The sequence below is a fragment of the Podarcis liolepis genome, assembly GCF_965112155.1.
Source record: "Podarcis liolepis genome assembly, chromosome: Z".
Classification (NCBI taxonomy): Eukaryota; Metazoa; Chordata; class Lepidosauria; order Squamata; family Lacertidae; genus Podarcis; species Podarcis liolepis.
In genome coordinates, this window is record NC_139570.1 from 48,157,250 (window position 1) to 48,179,012 (window position 21,763).

At 46.0% G+C, this 21,763-nt stretch overlaps 1 protein-coding gene across 1 annotated transcript in view; it reads left to right on the forward strand.

Moving 5' to 3' along the window:
- The first annotated feature begins 6,280 nt into the window (after positions 1-6,280).
- Positions 6,281-21,763, forward strand: part of CIZ1 (CDKN1A interacting zinc finger protein 1) — a 37,226-nt gene continuing 21,743 nt past the window's right edge. Inside the window, exons 1-4 of the mRNA XM_083485868.1 lie at positions 6,281-6,717; positions 9,313-9,434; positions 18,309-18,481; positions 20,656-20,800. Of these exons, the coding sequence (XP_083341994.1) occupies positions 6,626-6,717; positions 9,313-9,434; positions 18,309-18,481; positions 20,656-20,800 (532 nt within the window). The 5' untranslated portion in view covers positions 6,281-6,625. The remainder of the gene's footprint in view (positions 6,718-9,312; positions 9,435-18,308; positions 18,482-20,655; positions 20,801-21,763) is intronic.

The window sequence follows — 21,763 nt, forward strand, 5'->3', positions numbered from 1 at the left end:
TCCAATTCAGGTAGGTAGCCATGTTGGTCTGCCGTAAAGGTAAAGGTAAAGGGACCCCTGACCATTAGGTCCAGTCACAAATGACTCTGGGGTTGCGGCACTCATCTCGCTTTACAGGCCGAGGGAGCCGGCGTTTGTTCACAGACAGTTTTTTCTGGGTCATGTGGCCAGCATGACTAAGCCGCTTCTGGCAAACCAGAGCAGCACACGGAAACACTGTTTACCTTCCCGCCAGAGCGGTACCTATTTATCTACTTGCACTTTGACGTGCTTTCAAACTGCTAGGTGGGCAGGAGCAGGGACCGAGCAACGGGAGCTCACCCCGTCGCGGGGATTCGAACCGCCGACCTTCTGATTGCCGAGTCCTAGGCTCTGTGGTTTAGACCACACCTGCAAATGTTATGTGAATCTTTGTCCTGCTCTTTCATGTCCACAGTGGGACTGAGGTGCAGAGCACTTCCAGATGACCTGTTTGTTCAGCATTCATCCTGGTGTGCTTGCAGGGAGACCAAACATTAATACAGTAGAATTATAAAGTTATAAGGGACCCTAAGGGTCATCCAGTCCAACCCCCTGCAATGCAGAAATCACAGCTGAAGAATCCCTGACAGGGGAGGACCATCCAACCTCTGCTTAAAACCTTTCCAGAGAAGGGGAGCCCCCCACTTTCCAAGGGAGTCCATTCCACGGTCAAACAGTAATATGAATCCGATGGTGTGGGTCTTCCCTTGTGGTAGCCACATGCCAAGCTTTCACTCTGATTTGTTCATAGGAAGGTGAAACCAACTTGTGTCCAATCAAATCATTATTCTGTACTTTCCTGCACATTTCTCTGTCATTTGTTTTTTGTAAAACGTCAGGTTGTGGTTGGGAGTGGGTTCATTGTGCAAGACCACTCAATGAACTATAATTGCACAAGAATTTTTCTATATGCAAGTACAGCTGCTAGAATAGTGATTACTGCTAAGTGGAAGTCACAAACTATACCTACAAAGAAGGAATGGATTTGTAAACTAAATGAATATTTAATTTTGGCAAAATTAACTGCTATAATAAGAAATCAGTCAAATCAAACATTTAAAAAGGAGTGGAAATGTTTTGATGAACATATGGCAAAATATTGCTCAAAAAAGATACGCTAATATGCCTAGATTCAAATGTGAAGTACTGGATGGAAGAAAAAATAGTAAGGAAAGATAATAAGAATATATAGATGATTTGAGAAGATTGTAGAATGCAAAGATTACTGTAAATTGTATAATGTGGAGGAAATCGAGGGAGGCAGAGGGAAGTGGGAGGAAGGAGAAAATAATATGATTGGTTGAGGAAATATAAATGTATGGGGGGATGGGGAGGAAATGGTGTTGGTTTTCATACATCTGTATTGTAATGTAATATGTGAAAACCAATAAATACAAAAAATACAAAAATATAATTGCACAATGCCCATAAAGCTCATCAGGTGACCTTGGGCCAGTTGCTGCCTCTCAGCCTAACCTACCTCACAGGGTTGTTGTGGGGATTAAATGAGGAGATGTAGGACCATGTACGCCACAATGGAGAAAAAGATAGGATGGAAATGCAACAAACAAACAAAACAACCTAAATTTCCCGATAGGTGACTGTATTCCACCCACATCATGACACTCCGAAAATGCCTTTAATCTGCTTTAACTTTTTCCTAAGTGAAACGTATGCTGTCACTGCATATTGTGCAATTGCAATTAAAGCCTTTTTTTGTTTTTAATGTAAAATAAGCTTATTGCTGATAGAAGCCATATCAATATTTCTCTGGGGGCAGGTGCTGGTAACATGCTGGAAAACTATGTCAAGATTTCAGGCTATTATAGCATGTTAACTCTTCCTTTTAGAGGGGACACTTTGTACAGCTCAGTTGCACACACTTCCTAAAGGTTTGGGGCTGGTCTGCTGGCAGTAAGGAGATCAGATTGTGTGCCTTTCTTATGTCAGCAACAAGCATCCCAATATTCCTGATGGTTCCCTTCCTCTCGTGGAAATTACCATCTGCAGTAGGTACTTAGGGTTCAGTCCAAATTATTCCAAAAAAAACAACAACACAAAGCTCTGGGTTACCATCTGGTCTCTCTTCAACACATCATGCTTTAGCCATTTATTATACTGTACTCCTGTGGTCCCCACCCTGAACATATGGTCACTCACCCCACTGATAACCCTGCTCAGATGTAGGTGCATAAAAAGGCCTATTGGTTTGCAGACAGAAGGATCAGTAATAGGGTGAGATTCCAGACCAGGGGTCAGCAAACTTTTTCCACTGTCCCTCAGACCTCGTGGGGGCCAGACTAGATTTTGAAGGGGGGGATGAACAAATTCCTGTGCCCCACAAATAACCCGGAGATGCATTTTTAATAAAAGGACACATTCTACTCATGTAAAAACACACTGATTCCCGGACTGTCCACGGGCTGGATTGAGAAGGCAGCCCTGTTTAGGGAAGTTTTTAATATTTAATGCTGTATTGTTTTTAACACTTGATTGGAAGCCGCCCAGAGTGGCTGGAGAAACTCAGCCAGATGGGCGGGGTATAAATAAAATAATAATAATAATAATAATAATAATAATAATAATAATAATAATAATAATAGATTGGGCCGGATCCAGCCCCCGGCCTTAGTTTGCCTACCCATGTTTCAGACTGATGGGCAGGGAAGGTGTTTAAAACACAAGAAGCTGCCCTTAATTCAAAGGTGCTAAAAAGGAAATCCCAGGGGAGAGAGGGCCTCCTTGTTCCCTGTAAAGAAAGATGCAAATACCTCCAAGTTGGTTCCTCCATTAGAGATGATGCAGGCCTAGTTCCCTCCACACGCCCACAGTCACATTTCCCTGGGTGTTTTAGTTTAGAGTTTCTGGGCTAAACAGACAGACAGGCTGAGTCAGAAAACAGCCCACCAGCCAGAGTTGGTCTTTGCAATACGATGGGAATCATATTGATAAGTTGTGCCTGAAACACCACTCTTGTATGTGCAGGCCTGGCCCTACTATTACACAATCACCTTAGGTGGTCCGCCTCCAGCCTTTAACAACCTTGGGACTAGCTTACTTATGAGATCACCTTACCCCACATGTAAGCCCTCTTGACCGCTTTGATTGCTGGTATTTGCTCTAGTGCAGGTGCCACGTAACGCCCACTCCACATTTGTAAGAATTTCACTGCTTAGTGTGGCAGCACCTACCCTTTGGAACTCCCTGCCTCTTGAGATCAAGCAGGCGCCTTCACTTTACTCTTTTCAATGCCTGCTAAAAGCATTCTTGTTTAGACAAGCCTACCCAAATGCTTCTAAAGTTGAGGTAATTTTAATCCATTCTAAACTTTTGTACGACTGTGAATTTTCTTTCATGTTTTTGTAAACCCACTCTGAGGTTTTTACAACCCAGCAATGTATAAATTTTAAGAAATAAATAGGTGAAAGCTAGGCCTGGTGAACAGACCCTTGGGCTGAGGTATTGTTCAGGATTTCTTTGCATCATATTATGACTTTTGTGGAAATTGTTTGATCCGGTTGCGTACTTTTTGATCTTTTGTTATTTATGACTACTTCCATTATGTTTGTAATTATGCAAATCTTATGTTGGAAGCCGCCTTGAACATGGAAAGGCAGCATACAAATAAGTTGGTGATGATGCCCTGAACTCCATAAATTAGTCTGAAGGAACTGACCATCACTTAGCACAATTTTAGATTTTATAATGAATGGTCTTGCAGATAATGTGTATTACCTGATTAACTTCAAAATGTGGCAAGCCTGCTCTGCTCTCTTTGTAAACTCTCTTATTCATCCTTCTGAGTGAGGCCCTGGGTTTCTGCCCAAAGTCAGGGCTGGCCCAAGGCATTTTTGGCACCTGTGGTAGGGTTCCTGGGGCCAGTCCCTAGATTTGCAAATCTGTCCCCGGACAAATTCCGTCCCCAAAATGTCCCCAGAAAGCTGTTCATTATACTGGAGACAGAAGTTTTTGGATGTGGGGGGACGACTTGGAGCAAAGAACCACCTTCACCACAAAATAGCCTTGAAAGTTAGCTATCATGACATCAAATCAGCTAAACTCCTTTCTTTTAACTACAGGCATACCTCATGTTACCTTTGTTTCTTTTTTTTTAAGATTTTTATTGCTTTTACAAAATTTTTAAAACAAACAAACACATAAAAAGACATACAAACACGTATACTTTCATAACATTTTTTCATAAACCTCTTTCCCGGGACTCCCCCATACCCCCCCTTTCTGCATCCCAATGTCCATAATTTTTTAGCACGTTACCTTTGTTTCAGGTTGCACGTTTTCAGGTTGCGTCCTGCGGCAACCCAGAAGTACTGGAAAGGGCTACTTTTGGGTTTCGCCACTTGTGCATGCGCAGACGCACAAAATGACTTCACACGCATGCGCAGAAGCGGCAAATCGTGACCCACGCATGCGCAGATGCGGGTTGCGTTCTTTTCTGGTTGCGAACAGGCCTCCACAACGGATCCCATTTGCAACCAGAGGTACGACTGAATTATGACTTGTGTGCCAACTAATCCTCACCCAGAATGCAAATTGACTGCTGAAGTAAGAAGAGGCATTAATTAACAGGATGGCTGATGAAGGACCCTGTGTGAGAGACAGGGAAGAACTCTCAGGGTGGGAGGCTGAGAGGAAAAAGTGAAGCTCCCAGATGAAAGCTGGGAGGGCACACCCAGGGGCAGAGGAAGGGGTGGCGGTCGGCCCTGGGTGTCACCCCTGAGGGGGTGACAAAATGCTGGGCATCACTCACTGCGGGGCCAGCAGCGTGCCCAAGCCACATGTCTTTCCTGGGAGAGACATGGTGGCTTATGCACGCAGGCTCCATGCTGCCCCAAATGGTCCGCCCGCTGCCTCCCCCCCAGCTGTAGGGCGGCTGAGTGGGAGAAGGCAGGCAAATTCCTTGGAGGCCCCACGGAGTGTCCTGCCCCCACTGGCTCCACCCCATAGGCGGCTGGCCCTGCCGCTGGGCGCAGGGCATGGGCGCCGCCCCAGGCGCTTGATTGGCTTGTTCCGCCACTGGGCCCACCCACCCTCTCTTGTGTGAGACAAGGATTAAGAACTACAGTCATACCTCATGTTACGTTTGCTCCAGGTTGCGCGTTTTCAGGTTGCATCCTGCGGCAACCCAGAAGTACCAGAAAGGGTTACTTCTGGGTTTCGCCGCTCACGCATGCGCAGACGCACAAAATGACGTCACACACATGCGCAGAAGCGGCGAATTGCGACCCGTGCACACGCAGATGTGGTTTGCATTCTTTTCAGGTTGCGAACGGGCCTCCACAACGGATCCCATTCGCAACCAGAGGCACCACTGTACCTTTGATGGAGGGCTTTGTATTTTCTTTCTTTCTTTCTTTCTTTCTTTCTTTCTTTCTTTTCTTTTCTTTTGTTTCATCCTTTTATTTAGATTAGTTTTTTATTGTATGTTGAAAAGTTTCAATAAAAAAACTTTCATATTATTTTATTGCGTTGTGGTCGGTAATTTTGTTTTGGTGGGTGCTGTCTTTTATTAGATTTTATTAGATTAATTTTCATGCTTTTAGGATGCCACCACAGAATCTGCTGGATGGATGGCACAGAGATAAACTACATTCTGTTTTGTGTCCCACGCAGAGCAGCTTAGCAACAGTTTTTCTAAATGCTCATGGTTCTTTCCCAGAGGGACTCATAATCGAAGAAGACCAAATGATTTATTTTATTTATTTTAACACAAAACCCGTTAATAAAATGAAATAAAAATTGTTGGAACCAATCAATAGCACCTCACCTGCCTTGCATACAATAGATGGCATTTGCAGAAAGCTCTGGGAAAACTCCCATATTAAAACTGCTGCCAGTCCGTGCAGACAGGATGTACCAGTGCTGCCTGTCAGAGCTGTGAGCTAGATGTACCAATGCTATGGCTCACTCCAAACCACCCTCCTATGTTCCTCTGCTGATGAAAAAAGGTAGTTCTTACCCAGCAACTAACTTTTAACTGCCTGTTTGTTAAAAAGCTACTTCAGAGTGCAGACATGAGTGATTATATATTGCATTTAATATTTTTAATATTTTTTCTGCTATTGAATTTTGTTTCATTTTCCATGCGCATTTCAGAAGATTCACCTTAGGAAGAAAACAAAGCTGCTGCTGCCGCGACCGCCTCCTCCTCACCGCCCGCCCCGTTTGCAAAAGGATGCAATAAATAAACTTTTATTTCTTTTTTTAAAAACCTCTCTTGCATATTTCAGAACGTTAACTGTTACAGGAAAAATAAATAAGTACGGTACTGAAGCCTTCTGCATTTGCGAAAGGATGCTCTGGAGCGCGTGCGTGGTTACCATCTCTGTTCTACGGTACGTGCAAGGGGTGGGGACGCCTCCCCGCCCCCCGCCCCAAACACACCCACAAGGTGTCCCGTGATCGCGATGGTGGAAACCCACGCACCCGCACGCGAGCCGCCGGCTCGAAAGCAATGAATGGGTCTCCCGCTGCAGAGCAGCACGTTTAGCTCCGCTCCCCTTCTCGAACGGGAGCCTCCTGCTCCGGTTTTACCCCGGGGTCTCGGAGCGGGGGGCCGCTTTTTTTTTTAACCCCACCCCCAGCCATGTTCAACCAGCAACAGCAGCAGCTCCAGCAGCAACTGTTGCAGCTCCAGCACCTCCTTCAGCACCAGCCTCAGCAGCAGCAAGCAAGCCGGTAAGACCCTCTACCCGAGGCCGGGGATCGTGGGCCTGGCTCCAAGGGAAAGGCGCCTGCTCCACACCCCTTCTTCCCTTGCAAACCTCCTCCGCCCTCCGCGCAGTTTTTGCTGGCGTGACTGCATCTGCTTTGCACCTTGCTCCTGAAGCGTTCCTGCCTCGAAATTCACTTGCATTTCATATCTAGCCCTTTTAACATGTGTTTTAAATGTAAATACAGTACATATGTATTTAAACTGTATCCTCAAGCGAGCCTTGCTGCACTTCAGGGACTAAGGCTACAGTGGACCTACTCAGAAGTAAGCCCCATTGCACTCCATGGGACTTGCTCCCAGCTATGTGAGCGGGCCTAACAATTTTTGTATGGACTCAAGCTTCAGCACATGCACGAAGATTGTGTGTGTGTGTGTGTGTGTTCGCGCGCTTGCTTTGTATAATAACATTTTTTAGCTTTGGTGCCACATCTCACAACTCCTGCTGGCATATATTGCTGAGGTCCAGGAATCTGCACATGCATAATTACCTGTGGCCTAGCAGTGTTCATGGTGCAAAAAATATATTTAGCTATTTCGTTACCCTCCAACCCCACCCCACACACCGTAAGGAAGAATATTTCTAATATTCCAAGCTTCTTCTAGCGTAAGCCCCCTCCTGGTTCAGCTCCCCACCTGCAAACAAAGCAGATTGTTCTTTACTCCACATAAAAACAAACCCTCCCACTACCCAACTGAAAAGGGTTGGCTGGCATACTGTTAACAGTTCTAGGGCACAATCCACTGGGGAACTCTCCTGTGCAAGAGCCAAGCTATGTTGTTGTTTGTCAAGTGTTTTGTTGGTGTGCAGGTCTCACTAATTTCACGGAGTCTCCTCGGCCACATCTTGGTATTGAATGGCAGCTTTTGGAAAATTAGGATGGAAAAAAGTCCCTTGTAGGGCATGGTAAGAACAGATTCTGAAAGGAATTAGGACCACCCAAGTGCTTGTATTGTGGAAGTCTTTCTAGGTACATGGACTGTGTGTGGACCTGCCTTCTTAAGCATCTCCATGTCAACACTGCCCCATAATAATGTTGCGCACACATCCGTCTGTTTAAATATACAGTGGTGCCTCGCAAGATGAAATTAAATTGTTCCGCGAGTTTTTTCGTCTACCGAATTTTTCGTCTTGCGAAGCACGGTGTCGGAAAAGTTTTGGAAATGCTTCAAAAATCACCAAAGTCTTCAAAAACCTCAAAAAAGGCTACCACACCGCGTTCTATGAGTTGCTCCTCAAAGTCAAGTCGCAACTGTATTAACGGTGTTAAGAAAAAGGAAACAAACTTGCAAGACGTTTTCGTCTTGCAAAGCAAACCCATAGGGAAATTCGTCTTGCGAAGCAGCTCAAAAACAGCAAAACCCTTTTGTCTAGCGAGTTTTTCGTCTTGCGAGGCATTCGTCTTGCGGGGCACCACTGTACCCCTATAAAATATAAAAACACTGTTCCCTCTTCCAAAGCAAAGGTTTTGGATGAGCTGTAGTTCTGCAAAATTGATAAGTTTGTCCCTAAGCTTGCAGACAGGCATATTTCTTACACATATTCACTCACACTCACAATTGACAACATGGTTTCACCATGTTGAATGATATGGTATGATATGGTTTCACCATGTACATAATAATGATATAATTAGGGTGCTGAATTGAAGAAAACTTGGGGTAGCTAAGCGTGGACATGAGTGAAAGGGTTGTTGAGAGTCAGTTCAGTTCTGGAATGCAAAACAAATTCCTAGACTGATAATGTGCTCAGAGGCACCTTATTCTTTAATTTTACCGCATTCCTTTCTCACTGGGTTCTGGAGCTTTAGGACTCTTAATAGAAAAGGAAATAGATCCAGCTAGCCAGAAGCCTGTGCCATATGGCATCCAAAGGAGTTGTTCAACTAGTGCCAAGTACCTGAGCTGTTTCCAGGTGTGTTTCTCCTAAAGTAGAGTCTCTCGCCTCACCCCCACCCCCAAATCTATCCACATGCTCCTTGGTAACATTTGAAGCTGCCTTTTAAAAGGGGTATATAATGTCCTATGGGGTGCCCTCTTTTTTTCAAGGAGGGGAAAAATAGTAAAATAATAATAACCAAAACCAAGCCTTCCAGCATCTGTCAGGCATCCTCTGAATCCAGCTTCCTTATACTTTGTTGAATGAAATTATTCTGAACCTGCTTAATCCTGACATTGAAAGGCTGCTTAAAACAGTGTCAGTGGTGCTTCCAAAACGATGCAAAGGTTGTGAGAGAATTACTTAGGGCACACATAGAGGGTTGTATCCAGTGTCAGTCCTGCTTAGAGTAGACCCAAGACTATAATGGGCATAACTAACCATTTCAGCGTGTCTACCTTGAGTACAACTTAACTGGATGCAACACATAGTACCAGAAACGTGCTCATTAACTCTATTTGTACAGTTAACATTCCATAAATTGGCTGGGTCACACTTCAAGGGAATTGTTTTTGGCCAAAAACATCTTCAGTAGTTGCCTAATGTTGCCTTAGGTTTCTTGAGCAAACCGCGCTCTGTCCTGGGATTTCTGCTGATCTGATTCTACCTCCTTCCTTCCCAGGTGTGTGATACCATCGCAGCAACAGCAGCAGCAGATGTTGAACCTGCGAGCTACTAATCAAGCCTCGCTCCTCAACGCCAACCCCATGCTCCAGCGGGCCCTGCTCATCCAGCAGATGCAAGGTATAGCGCTTGCCCTCTGCTTTGGGATGGGAACCCTGCAGGATTGATGCGGAAGAGGCTGAGCAATGCATGCTGGGATACTTGGGAAACTGTCAGACTGGATGGTTTTTATTTACTTGGGTATCCTCTCTGTTATTGGGGGGGGGGGCAGTGACTCCCAAGGCAGTTTAAGACATTAAAACTACCCAGGTAGGACCTGCAGCAAAATGGTCATTGTTCCAGCCACTCTATTCCACGTCTCACCACCCCAACCACTCCTTTCAATAGCTAGTCTGCATTCTGCTGCTGCCGAGCATGCTCAGTTTTCATAAGCCACCCAAATGTTCTTTGTTCTTTCACAAATATTGGGGTTCCCCACAAAGCTGCTGGTGCCTCCCTGTTCTGGGTGGCGGGTGCTGTTCTGGGTACATAAGTAATGGCACTCACCACCCAAACATTGGAAATACAATTTTAAAAAACAACAACCTCCTTCCAGTAGCACCTTAGAGCAGTGTTTCCCAACCGGTGTTCCGCGGCACACTAGTGTGCCGTGAGACGTTGGCTGGTGTGCCGTGGGAGGGAGGCGGGCGAGGCGGGTGGCGAGAGGCGGGGCGGCGGCGGCGAGGATCCGCGTCGAGCCGGGGGCGGCTCCGCGGTGGTGGTGCCGAGGTTTCTCTCCCCATTCTCCCCTCACACACACACACAGGAAATAACACAGGATCAGCTGACAGGACCCGGCCAATGGGGCGGCGGCGGGGCAGCGCGCGCAAAAGGGAGGAGCGCGAGACAGCGGACGAGGAGGAGGCCGGCATGTCCGGGCAGCAGCAGCAACAACAGCAGCAGCAACTCCCGGCGACGGCTCCTCAAGCCCCGGGCAACCCTACTCCCTCACCGGCCTCGGCCGCCCTCCTGCTCCACCCGCCGCCGCCGCCGGCCACCTCGGCCCCGCCGCCGCCCCCTCCTCCGCCCGCTATCGCCGCCACCACCACAACAGCCGCCGCTGCCTCAGCTGCCGCCGTCCCTCAGTCCCTCGCTTTGCTGCCTCCTCCCCCCCCACCCCCAAAGCTTGGAGGTTCCCCAGCAAGGGGGAGGGAAAAAAATTGAAACTTACACTTTCGTGCGTCCCTCCCGGCGTGACGCTGTGCGCTGACGTCATGGGGCTGTAATGGTGGTGTGCCTCGAGATTTTTTTCATCAAACAAGTGTGCCTTTGCCCAAAAAAGGTTGGGAAACACTGCCTTAGAGACCAGCTAAGTTTGTTCTGGGTCTAAGCTTTCGTGTGCATGCACACTTCTTCAGATATCTTCTTTTGGTGCTATTGGAAGAATTTTTTTTATTTTGTTTCAACTATGGCAGACCAACAAGGGATGCGGGTGGTGCTGTGGGTTACAAAAGGGCAGGACAAAGATTCACATAACATTTGCAAGTGTGGTCTAAACCAGTGAGCCTAGGGCTTGCAGATCAGAAGATCGCAGTTCGAATCCCCGCGACGGGGTGAGCTCCCATTGTTCAGTCCCAGCTCCTGCCCACTTAGCAGTTCGAAAGCACGTCAGAGTGCAAGTAGATAAATAGGTACCACTCTGGCGGGAAGGTAAACGGAGTTTCCGTGCACTGCTCTGGTTCGCCAGAAGTGGCTTAGTCATGCTTGCCACAACCCGGAAGCTGTACGCCGGCTCCCTCAGCCAGTAAAGCGAGATGAGCGCTGTAACCCCAGAGTCGTCTGTGACTGGACCTAAAGGTCAGGGGTCCCTTTACCTTTTACTGCAGACCAACATGGCTACCTACCTGTATTGGAAATACAGCGGACCCTCGAGTTATGTACTACTCTGGATACTTAACTTTCATATTGTGAACTTGGCAAACCCGTCGCACGCATATGCAGAAGCACTCTGCGCACTGTGCACATGCACAGAAGTGGCGCTTCCAGTTACGGACTTTTCAGGTTAAGTACGAACCCCCGGAACGAATTTAATTCGTATCTGGAGGGTCCACTGTAGAGTGAATGAACTGATTGAGTTCAGTAATGGGCAGGAGAGTAGTGGTTATTTTGAGGAGGTGCTTCCTTGATCTCCCAGCAGGTGAGTAACTTCTGTTTATTGGGGACAGGGAAGAGTGAGACAGTGGTGGGGAGGGCACCAAGATGCAAATACACAGGTAGGATGGCGATACACAGGTAGGATGTCCATTGCTATGTTTCCACTGTGCTGACCTTCCAACCACTTTCCCCACCCCCTCTTGATAAGCAGCAGCAACTCACCTGCTGGGAGGTTAGGTAATGTCTATTTGCTGCTCCTACTGATTACCCTTATTTACATGTTGCTTTTTTCTGTCAATGAAAAAAAGCCATCCTATATCAGTTTCATAGCCTTCTTTCCCAGGTACTAATCAGATTCTGAGCTCTTGCAAAGTAGCTGTTCTCTGTGTCTTCAGATCATGTTTTTATTCCTTTTTTTATCCCATTCTTTAAGACAGTGGTTCTCAAACTTTTTTCTCTGGGCCACACTTTCAGAATAAAATTTTTCTCACGCCACACTGATTTTTTTTATTGGTAAGAAATACATTGGGAAACAAAAAGAAACAACTAGCAGTGCTTGATTTATAACATAGAACACAGCTACTTTATAATATGATCATGGAACATCCAGGAAGTATAAAACAATGCAGCTACACAAGAACATGAATCATTCCCAAAATATACTTATGGGCCTCATATTAAGCATGTCTACAAACTCAGTAAGAGGTGTGAGCTTGCTTTTGCCAGGTAATCCCATTTAGACTAGGTCTAATTTGAGAAAGGGGCGCAGCTGGCGCTGTGGGTTAAACCACAGAGCCTAGGGCTTGCCGATCAGAAGATCGGCGGTTCGAATCCCCGCAACGGGGTGAGCTCCCATTGCTCGGTCCCTGCTCCTGCCAACCTAGCAGTTCGAAAGCATGTCAAAGTGCAAGTACAGGGGTACCTTGGGTTACAGACGCTTCAGGTAACAGACTCCGCTAACCCGCTAACCTTGGATTAAGAACTTTGTTTCAGGATGAGAACAGAATTCACTCAGCAGCGGCGCAGCATCAGCAGGAGACCCCATTAGCTAAAGTGGTGCTTCAGGTTAAGAACAGTTTCAGGTTAAGAACGGACCTCCAGAACGAATTGAGTTCTAAACCCGAGGTACCACTGTAGATAAATAGGTACCGCTTGGGCGGGAAGGGAAACGGCGTTTCTGTGCGCTGCTCTGGTTTGCCAGAAGCGGCTTAGTCATGCTGGCCACATGACCCGGAAGCTGTACGCCGGCTCCCTCGGCCAGTAAAGCGAGATGAGCGCCGCAACCCCAGAGTCAGCCACGACTGGACCTAATGGTCAGGGGTCCCTTTACCTTTAATTTGAGAAAAACTCATCTCTTTAACACAAAGAAGCCTTTCTCTTTTCTCATCTTTCATATTTGTTCACAACAATATATCAAGGAGATCTGTAGAAGAGTAGCCAATGTTCTTGAAGAGAAGTGTGGAGTTTATGGTTGTATATCCACACAAAAAATAATTTTTATACTATACTATGCTTTGCTGATACTGATACTTCACTGAAGTGTTTAAATATTTCTTTGGTTATCCTTGAATCTTACTGCCACCCTTGCCACCCTCTCCTGCTACACCAACATGGCGCACCCTTTGAGAGCCACTGCTTTAAGGAGCTCAGGGATGCAAGAGCGGTTTCCTCCCCTACTCCATTTTATTCTTGAGGTAGGTTCAGAGTAGGGAGAGGAAACATATCTCCCTCCAAAAGTTGCTGGACTCAGCAGCCAGCATGGCCAGTGGTTGGGGATGATAGCAGTTGCAGCCCAGGAACAGTTGGGAGTGCCACATGTTCCTCTTCTCTAGTTTAGCAGTTGACAGCGCAATTCTATGCATGTCATCCCAAAAGTCAGTCCCATTGAGTTCTCTGGGATTTTTTCCTATACTGGGAGCGGTGGTGGGTTTCCTATAGGCACCTGGCTGCCACTGTGAGAGGAGGATATTGTACTAGGAGGGCTATTGGCCTGGGATAGATATAAGATATATGTTCAAAAATACAGTAATGGTTCGCTATCTATGCTAGCATTCAATTGACATTGGAGAGAAATTGAGTTGAGAAATAAGATTAAGGGTACAGTGGTGCCTCGCAAGCCGAAAAGAATCCGTTCTGTGATTCTCTTCATCTAGCGGTTTTTTCGTCTTGCGAAGCAAGCCCATTGACGGATTAGTGTTATTAGCGGATTTTAGCGGCTTATCTGCTGATCGGATCAGCTGATAAGCGGCTTAGCGGCTTAGGAAAGGGGGGAGGGAACCCACAGGAGCTCGCAAGGCATTGTCGTCTTGCGAAGCAAGCCCATAGAAGATTTGTTTTGCAAAGCACCTCCAAAACGGAAAACTCTTTCGTCTAGCGAGTTTTCCGTCTTGCGAGGCATTCGTCTTGCGGGGCACCACTGTACATATTGATACGGGAATGTAATAGATAAAATGTAAAGAAATTTACAATAAAAAGAGTACATTCATTTGTAAAAAAAGGAATATACAACGGGATTGACAGGAAGTCTGTAGTGTTGGTACATATATGATTTTGGAATAGCTTTTTGTCTTTGTTTTGTCTTTTTGTCTTTCTTTAAGGATATAAATTTTGTATGTAAACTTTGTATACATGTTGGAAGTTATGGTATAATAAGCCCTGTAATGTAATATGACAGTGTATGCATATGTAACATAAGAATGTTAATAAATAAAAGCGGGGGGGGGAGGCATTGGCCTGATCCAGCAGGCTCTTCTTAGGTTCTTATGAGGTTCAAGGTTAACTCAGTAAGCCTTGTGGCTGAGCAGGGGATTTGAATCTCGATCTCCCTGGCAGTGACAATCGGAGCCCGGCATGCACAGTCCAGCCCTTGCCGCTGCCGAGGAGACACCAGTCCTGAGCCACTTTGTGAGGCTGGAATGACCCCAGCCTTGCAAAGCAGCACAGGGCTGGCTTGGGGAGGGCACCACGCTCCCCAGAAAAATGCTACGCATGATGCTACACCCCTGGTCCCAGTTTCACACTCTTAACACAGTGACAAGGAACCTCTGGCGCACGGGCAGAATTGGCCCTCCCAGGCTGTTTGGAGCCAACCACGTCCACCTTCCCTGCATCCACAATCACTTGAGCTCAAGTCGGGAAGATTTTCATCTTTAAACTGTTTAACATGGTTGCACTGAGAGAGGTCTTCGTTGCATGCCATGTGCTCCAGTTTAAACAATTACATAAATTAGAAACAACCATAAACACTCAGATAAATGTTTATGAATTTAGAAAGTTGCATTGAAGTGTATATAGCAAAATTATTATGGATATGAAATGATGTCTAGTAACATGTATCACTTAGATTGGTGGCATTAAGTAAAGTGTATTTTGTATAAATAACACTTAGAGGCCAAGATGAATTTCCTTTGTAGCTGCAGCTTGAATTCTTCCTAAAGTTCTGCTGCATGGTGACAGAAGAAGGTGCCAAATTTGGTTGTTTGTTATAGTGGTACCTCAGGTTAAGTACTTAATTTGTTCTGGAGGTCTGTTCTTAAGCTGAAACTGTTCTTAACCTGAAGCACCACTTTAGCTAATGGGGCCTCCCGCTGCTGCCAGAGCACAATTTCTGTTCTCATCCTGAAGCAAAGTTCTTAACCTGAAGCACTATTTCTGGGTTAGCGGAGTCTGTAACCTGAAGATATAGATTAGGTTGAGAATAAGTGGCTGGCCCAAGGTCACCCAGGTCCTGGTCTGACACTCTAACCACTATGTCATGCTGTCTTTTGATAAAGCTTTGAATTAGCATGCACTCCAAATTCTTCTATTGTGTCTCTGACTTGGAGGTTCAGTCACCTTAAGTTGTTTGCCAGGCTTCACCCACCTTCCAGAATGTTCTGTGGAGGGTTGGCCTGTTCTCCATCCAGCTCTCCATCCAGAAATTGTTTTAACACCTCTTGCCCAACCAGCCACCACATTGGCTCACGTAGTTTTACGTCTCCCCTCCCAAGTCTGAAGCTGCACACCTGTCCATCTAAAACCATTTTTTTAATCATTTGTAATAGCTACAATCTCTCCTTACCCCACTCATGTGCCCACTCAGCTTTCGATTGGCAGAATTGGCACTACTGCAGGTGCCCCATGATGCTTATTACACACTTGTAAGAACTCTGATCGTTCATTGTGGCGGCACGTGCACTTTGCAGCTTCCTGCCTATTGATATCAATCAGGCTCCTTCATTGTAGTCTTTTCCGCACCTGCTAAAAACGTTATTGTTTAGACAAGCCTACCTAGATGCCTAGAAAGTGTGGTGTGAAATATAATTTGTTTGAGTATTTTAACTTTTTGTATGTTTTGATGTATCGTATTTCCCCTCCCCTCCAATTTTATGGTTTTATCTTTTTGTGAACGGCTTTAAGGTTTTTCTTTTTAAAAACAAACAAGCTGTGTATAAATTTTATTAAATAATAAAATAAAATGGCATTGGCTGTTGAAGCATGTTCTAAGTCAGCCTTTCTCAACCTGTGGGTCCCCAGATGTTGAACTACAACTCCCATCACCCCTAGCTAGCAAGGCCAGAGCTCAGGGATGATGGGAGTTGTCATCCAACAACATCTAGGGACCCACAGGTTGAGAACCTCTATAAGTGCTCCATGCAGGCATTCCCTCCAGATGTTGCTGGACTCCCAGCTCCCATCATCGTTGGCCATGCTGGTTGGGTCTGCAGATATTTGGAGTCCAATAAAGTCAGGAGGGCACAGTCCTAGCTATTCTGTAGTATAGTCGTGCCTTGGATCCCGAACGCCTTGCGACTTGAACGTTTTGGCTCCCGAATGCCACAAACGCAGAAGTGAGTGTTCCGGTTTACAAACGTTCTTTGGAAGCCAAATGGCTTCCGATTGAGTGCAGGAAGCTCCTGCAGCCGATCGGAAGCTGCACCTTGGTTGTCGAAGTCAAACGGACTTCCGGAATGGATTCCGTTCGACTTCCAAGGTACGACTGTACAAGCCAAGTTCCTATTTATCGTTTTAGAAGAGATAAGAGATAATGCCCTTTGAGATTCTCTGGGGAGGTGGCTGTGTTAGCCCAGGGGTCAGTGCAGGAAAAGTGCTGCAGCACATCTTCAGTGGCTGATGAGAAAGTCCATGAAAGGCTTGGAGTGTGTTCCTTTTCAGATCCTCAGAGCCACTGACCTTCCAATCAGTTAAAAATCAATTGGGGGTGTTTGAGGAATGCTGATTATTTATCAGCTGCCTGTGGGTAAGCTGGTGCCAACAGTGATAAAATGAAAGGGAAGTTGCATTTTCTGATTCATACGTATAAAAGTATGTTTTATCCTACAGATTTGCAGTTCCTTTGGTGCAGGAGTGGTGGTCGGAATATGACTAATATCCTATTTATTTTAAAATTTCATTTATTTTTGTTTTATCTCCCTCTTTCTATGTATGTGTGTGCATAAATATGCATGTTCTTATAGCCTTTTCTTTTTTAAAAACAGGAGCTCTCCTCTTTATGGAGTTGATTATTCAGGGGTTATGCAATTGATAATCACATTACCTTCTGTAATAAAGAGTTGCCTGAGAACTGACAGTCCTCTGAAATTTCCTGGTCAACTGCAAGGTTTGGGTTACGTTTGAGAATACTTGATGCCCAGATACTTGGTATCTGAGAAAGATCTGAGTGAATAATTCAGCAGGTGTTTTAACCTGTGGTTTCAGCAGTGGAAACTAGTAAGCTGAGTGTGTAATTCTCCCCGCCCCCTTTCTGTAGCAGAATTGGAGGTGTGGTTTCTAGAGAGCTAACCAAGCCTTTGAGCCAGGGGTCAGCAAACCTTTTCAGCAGGGGGCCGGTCCACTGTCCCTCAGACCTTGTGGGGGGCCAGACTATATTTTGAAAAGAAAAGAAAAATGAACCAATTCCTATGCCCCACAAATAACCCAGAGATGCATTTTAAATAAAAGGACACATTTTTCTCATGAGGCGGCCAAAGTATTGGAGCCTCAGCTTCAGGATCTGTCCTTCCAGTGAGCACTCAGGGCTGATTTCCTGTGCCCATTTAATCATTACATCTTAAACACCTTCAGCTGAAGCGCTGTGTACTTGTATCTACATCTGTCTGCATTATATAAATAATGAGTTGTTGGCTTTTGGGGGTAGCTGCTTAGAGAACGTGGGCTGCATTCTATGTTCATCCTACTCAGAGTAGACCCACTGGAATGGATAGTAATGACTAACAGGGTCTTTTAATTTCGGTGGCTGTACTCTGCCTAGAACTTGGTTGTCTACAACCCAATATATGCAAGGGTGTAGCAGCCCTGAACTGACCTTAGAGGATCTGAGCCGTGAACTGATTTGGAGTACTTCCACAGTGATTGTGTGAGTTTTGTTTACAGTGGTACCTCTGGATGCGAACGGGATCCGTTCAGGAGCCCCGTTCGCATCCTGAGTAAAACGTAAGACGTGACTGCGTGTGCGCGGGTCATGTTTTGCCGCTTCTGCGCATTCGCATGACATCATTTTTGAGCGCATGCGCGAGTGGCGAAACCTGGAAGTAACACGCTCCGTTACTTCCGGGTCGCCGCGGAGCGTAACTTGCAAACGCTCAACCTGAAGCACATCTAACCCGAGGTATGACTGTATTGTGTATTACTGCTTCTGTTATGTTTGCAGTTGTGTAAATCTTTCCATGTTGTAAGCCACCTTGAGCAGAGTCTTCGCTATGGAAAGGCGGCATACAAATAAAAGCAGCAGGAGGAGGTCCTGAGCATGGGCGCAGTGACCAAACCACAAACGGCTTGTTCTCTTTTGTGTCTTCAAGTTGCCTGGTACTTAACATGGTATCTCTGTGTCACTCACCTACCGCTATTTCCTGTCCTTGGTAGGTAACTTGAGAGGCTTCAACATGGCCGCAGCCCCTGTGCTCCAGCAGTTTTTCCCTCAGGCAACAAGACACTCCCTTTTGGGTCCACCTCCTGTTGGGGTCTCCTTGAAGCCCACTCGCCTGGCTTTCCCTGGGGGCCTCCCTTTTCAGCGGCAGAATCAGACCTTTCGCAAGGTGAGCTCATTTTGGGTTATTGTTCTTGTTGTTTAGTCGTGTCCGACTCTTCGTGACCCCATGGACCAGAGCACGCCAGGCACTCCTGTCTTCCACTGCCTCCCGCAGTTTGGTCAGACTCATGTTTGTAGCTTCGAGAACACTGTCCAACCATCTGGTCCTCTGTCGTCCCCTTCTCCTTGTGCCCTCCATCTTTCCCAACATCAGGGTCTTTTCCAGGGAGTCTTCTCTTCTCATGAGGTGGCCAAAGTCTTGGAGCCTCAGCTTCAGGATCTGTCCTTCCAGTGAGCATTCAGGGCTGATTTCCTTCAGAATGGATAGATTTGATCTTCTTGCACTCCATGGGACTCTCAAGAGTCTCCTCCAGCACCATAGAGATAATTAGGCAGTGATTAAAGGCAACCAAGGTATAAATCTTGATTGCCAAAACTCCCTTTTGAGGTAAGTGGGGACAGAGATTAATCCCTCATGCTCAGAAGACATTCATCACACTGGGAACAAAGAAGTTTTCAGTGCAGGAGAAGTACGGGAGTAGCGATATTGTCCAGGGACACTCATTGTTGTGTCATCCCATCCCTCAGCGGTGAATGAAATTTAGTGAGACATGCCGGTATATCAGACAAAAAACCACGGTTCCGAATAATACAACAGGTACTTCAGTGTGAAAGAGAAAACAGGGCGGAAGTAATTGCAATCTGTAAAACTAATGCAGTGTTCTGCACAGGCTTCTGCCAGCTAGGGGAGGGCAAGACACTTGGGGGGGGGGAATCTCTTAAGGAGGGAGCTGGGCCCCCTCAGTATTGGGTGGTAATGGTGGCAATGGGTGGGGGCAAGCTGGCACCTCTGGTTCTTCTCATGAGGTGGCCAAAGTCTTGGAGCCTCAGCTTCAGGATCTGTCCTTCCAGTGAGCACTCAGGGCTGATTTCCTTCAGAATGGATAGGTTGGATCTTCTTGCCGGCACCAAAATGCTGCTTTAAAACTCCCAAAAACGTGAAGAACCTAAACAAACAAACACCCATACAGTATCCTCATATCTAATAATTTCAGTGTTTCCAGGAACTGTTATCTTTCAGCCTGGTTGAACAATGTTTTTAAATTCTTCCTGAAAATTGAAAATGAAGAAGGCAGAGCTACATCACCAGGGAGAGTGTTCTGTTGTCGTCAATTTTCAGTTGTGTTGAGTTTCCCCCACGTTCAATTGTGGTCAATTTTGGCCTGTTTTTGAAGTCTTTCCTCCTATGCTTCTGGCTTTTATTTCTACTGCTACTCTGCAGCTCACTGATTCATGAGTGAAACTCAGTTGGTGCTGATGAAAAGGCTGTTGATTCAGCAAAGGCCTCAATTAGCACATCCTTCTCCAGAATACCAACTCCCATCAGCTGATGATGAAACCTATAGCCCTGCAACATATGGAGAGCCCTACTCTGGAGGAGGCTGCACCAGCAATTTTAAAAACAAATTTCTCTTTGCTTATATGGCACCCACCCACCTGAATCAGTCCCAGAGTGCTGGGGAATCAGTGTTGGGCTGCAGCAGAAAAGGGGAATTGTAAAAAAAAAAAACACACCTCCCTTTAGCGGATGCCTCCATGGGATCAAAAGCCTTTTTTGTGTGAAAAGACTGAGCTCTGTTCAGTTCCAATCCCAAGGACAAATTCCTATGCACAGAATATGTTCAGAGGTACGGTTTTTGTACCTCATTCTGGTTGGTCATTCTTGGGGTTCTAATATGCAAACAAACAAATACAGTGGTGCCTCGCAAGACGAAAAGAATCCATTCTGTGATTCTCTTCGTCTAGCGGTTTTTTCGTCTTGCGAAGCAAGCCCATTGAAGGATTAGCGGATTAGCGCTATTAGCGGCTTTTAGCGGCTTAGAAAAAGGGGGGGATCGGATCAGCTGATTGGATCAGCTGATTAGCGGCTTAGAAAAAGGGGGGAGGAAAAAAACCCAGCAGGAACTCACAAGACATTGTCGTCTTGCGAAGCAAGCCCATAGGAAATTTGTTTTGCGAAGCACCTCCAAAACGGAAAACTCTTTCGTCTAGCGAGTTTTCCATCTTGCGAGGCATTCGTCTTGCGGGGCACCACTGTAAATAAGACATAGTTCCAGCAAGCCTGGCTCTGTGGATTGTTTGCATCTCTCTTTTCTTGAACCATTGCATTCTCACCTGCAGGACTTCTCGAGGACCTCTGAGAGGAAACGGGAGGCGGATTCTGCAACTTCCTCCTCTCAGGGCCAAGGAGCGGATGAGAGCCTACCTGCGCTGGATATGCCTATCATCAAAGAGGGGTCTGAGCAGCCGAATTCTCCACCTTCAGGTAGGAGAATACTTGAGTTTGCTTTTTCCTCTCCAGCAACACAGAATAGGGAGGTGTTTTTTAAAAAATAAAATAAAAAATGAGCAGGTGAATTTAAGTTGTGCTGAATCATACAAAATGTTTGTTGAATCTAGCATCTTGTTTATCACAGTGGCCAGCCAGAGACACTGGGAAGCCCCTGGGGGGCTTGGGAGCAAGAACCCTCTCTCAATATTGTTGCTCAGTGAATGGTACTGAGAGGCATGATTCTGGAGGCAGCATCAGGACTGCCTGCCATTGATAGCCTTGTCCTGCTCTATAAACCTGTTTAATCCCATTTTGAAGCTGTCCAGGTTGGTGACCATTGTTGTAAACAAAAATCTGCCCATTTTCCCTTATGGAATATCCAAGAGCCCATATAGAGTCCTTATGTAGGTTCCCTATTGGTAGGAGAAAATAACAGAGGCCAACCAGAGAATATTGAGAAGCAAAGCAGCTAGTAAGCCTGATCTTTATTGATCTGTTGCAACAGGGTGCTCCCCTCACACGCAGGAGGGAGGAGGAACCCAGAACAAAAGTGTGCCTGCCCTTATATAGACATTTTAAATTCCCTCCCTGGAGTCCAAGACCACCCCCAGAAACATCATACATACATCACAGAAGGGGTGTAGCTCAAGACACACACACACACACACCCCCCCGACACATCATACCTACATCACAGAAAGGGCAGTCTACAGCAGAAATAATCTGAGTGTGTTGTTTACCTCCTGTCTGCCAGGTTATCTGTTAATGCTTACTTGATTGGATACCCTGGGGAGCCTGGCCAGTCTTTTGTAATGATAAATATTTAGTTCCTGAGCCAGGTCACAGGCTCACACCCTATTCCTATCTTAAATGTGCCCTTAAGACAGGATTTGTGAAGGAAAAGACAATGGGGAGGCTTTTCCATTTTACTTTGACCTTGCAGAGAAAACATTTGCT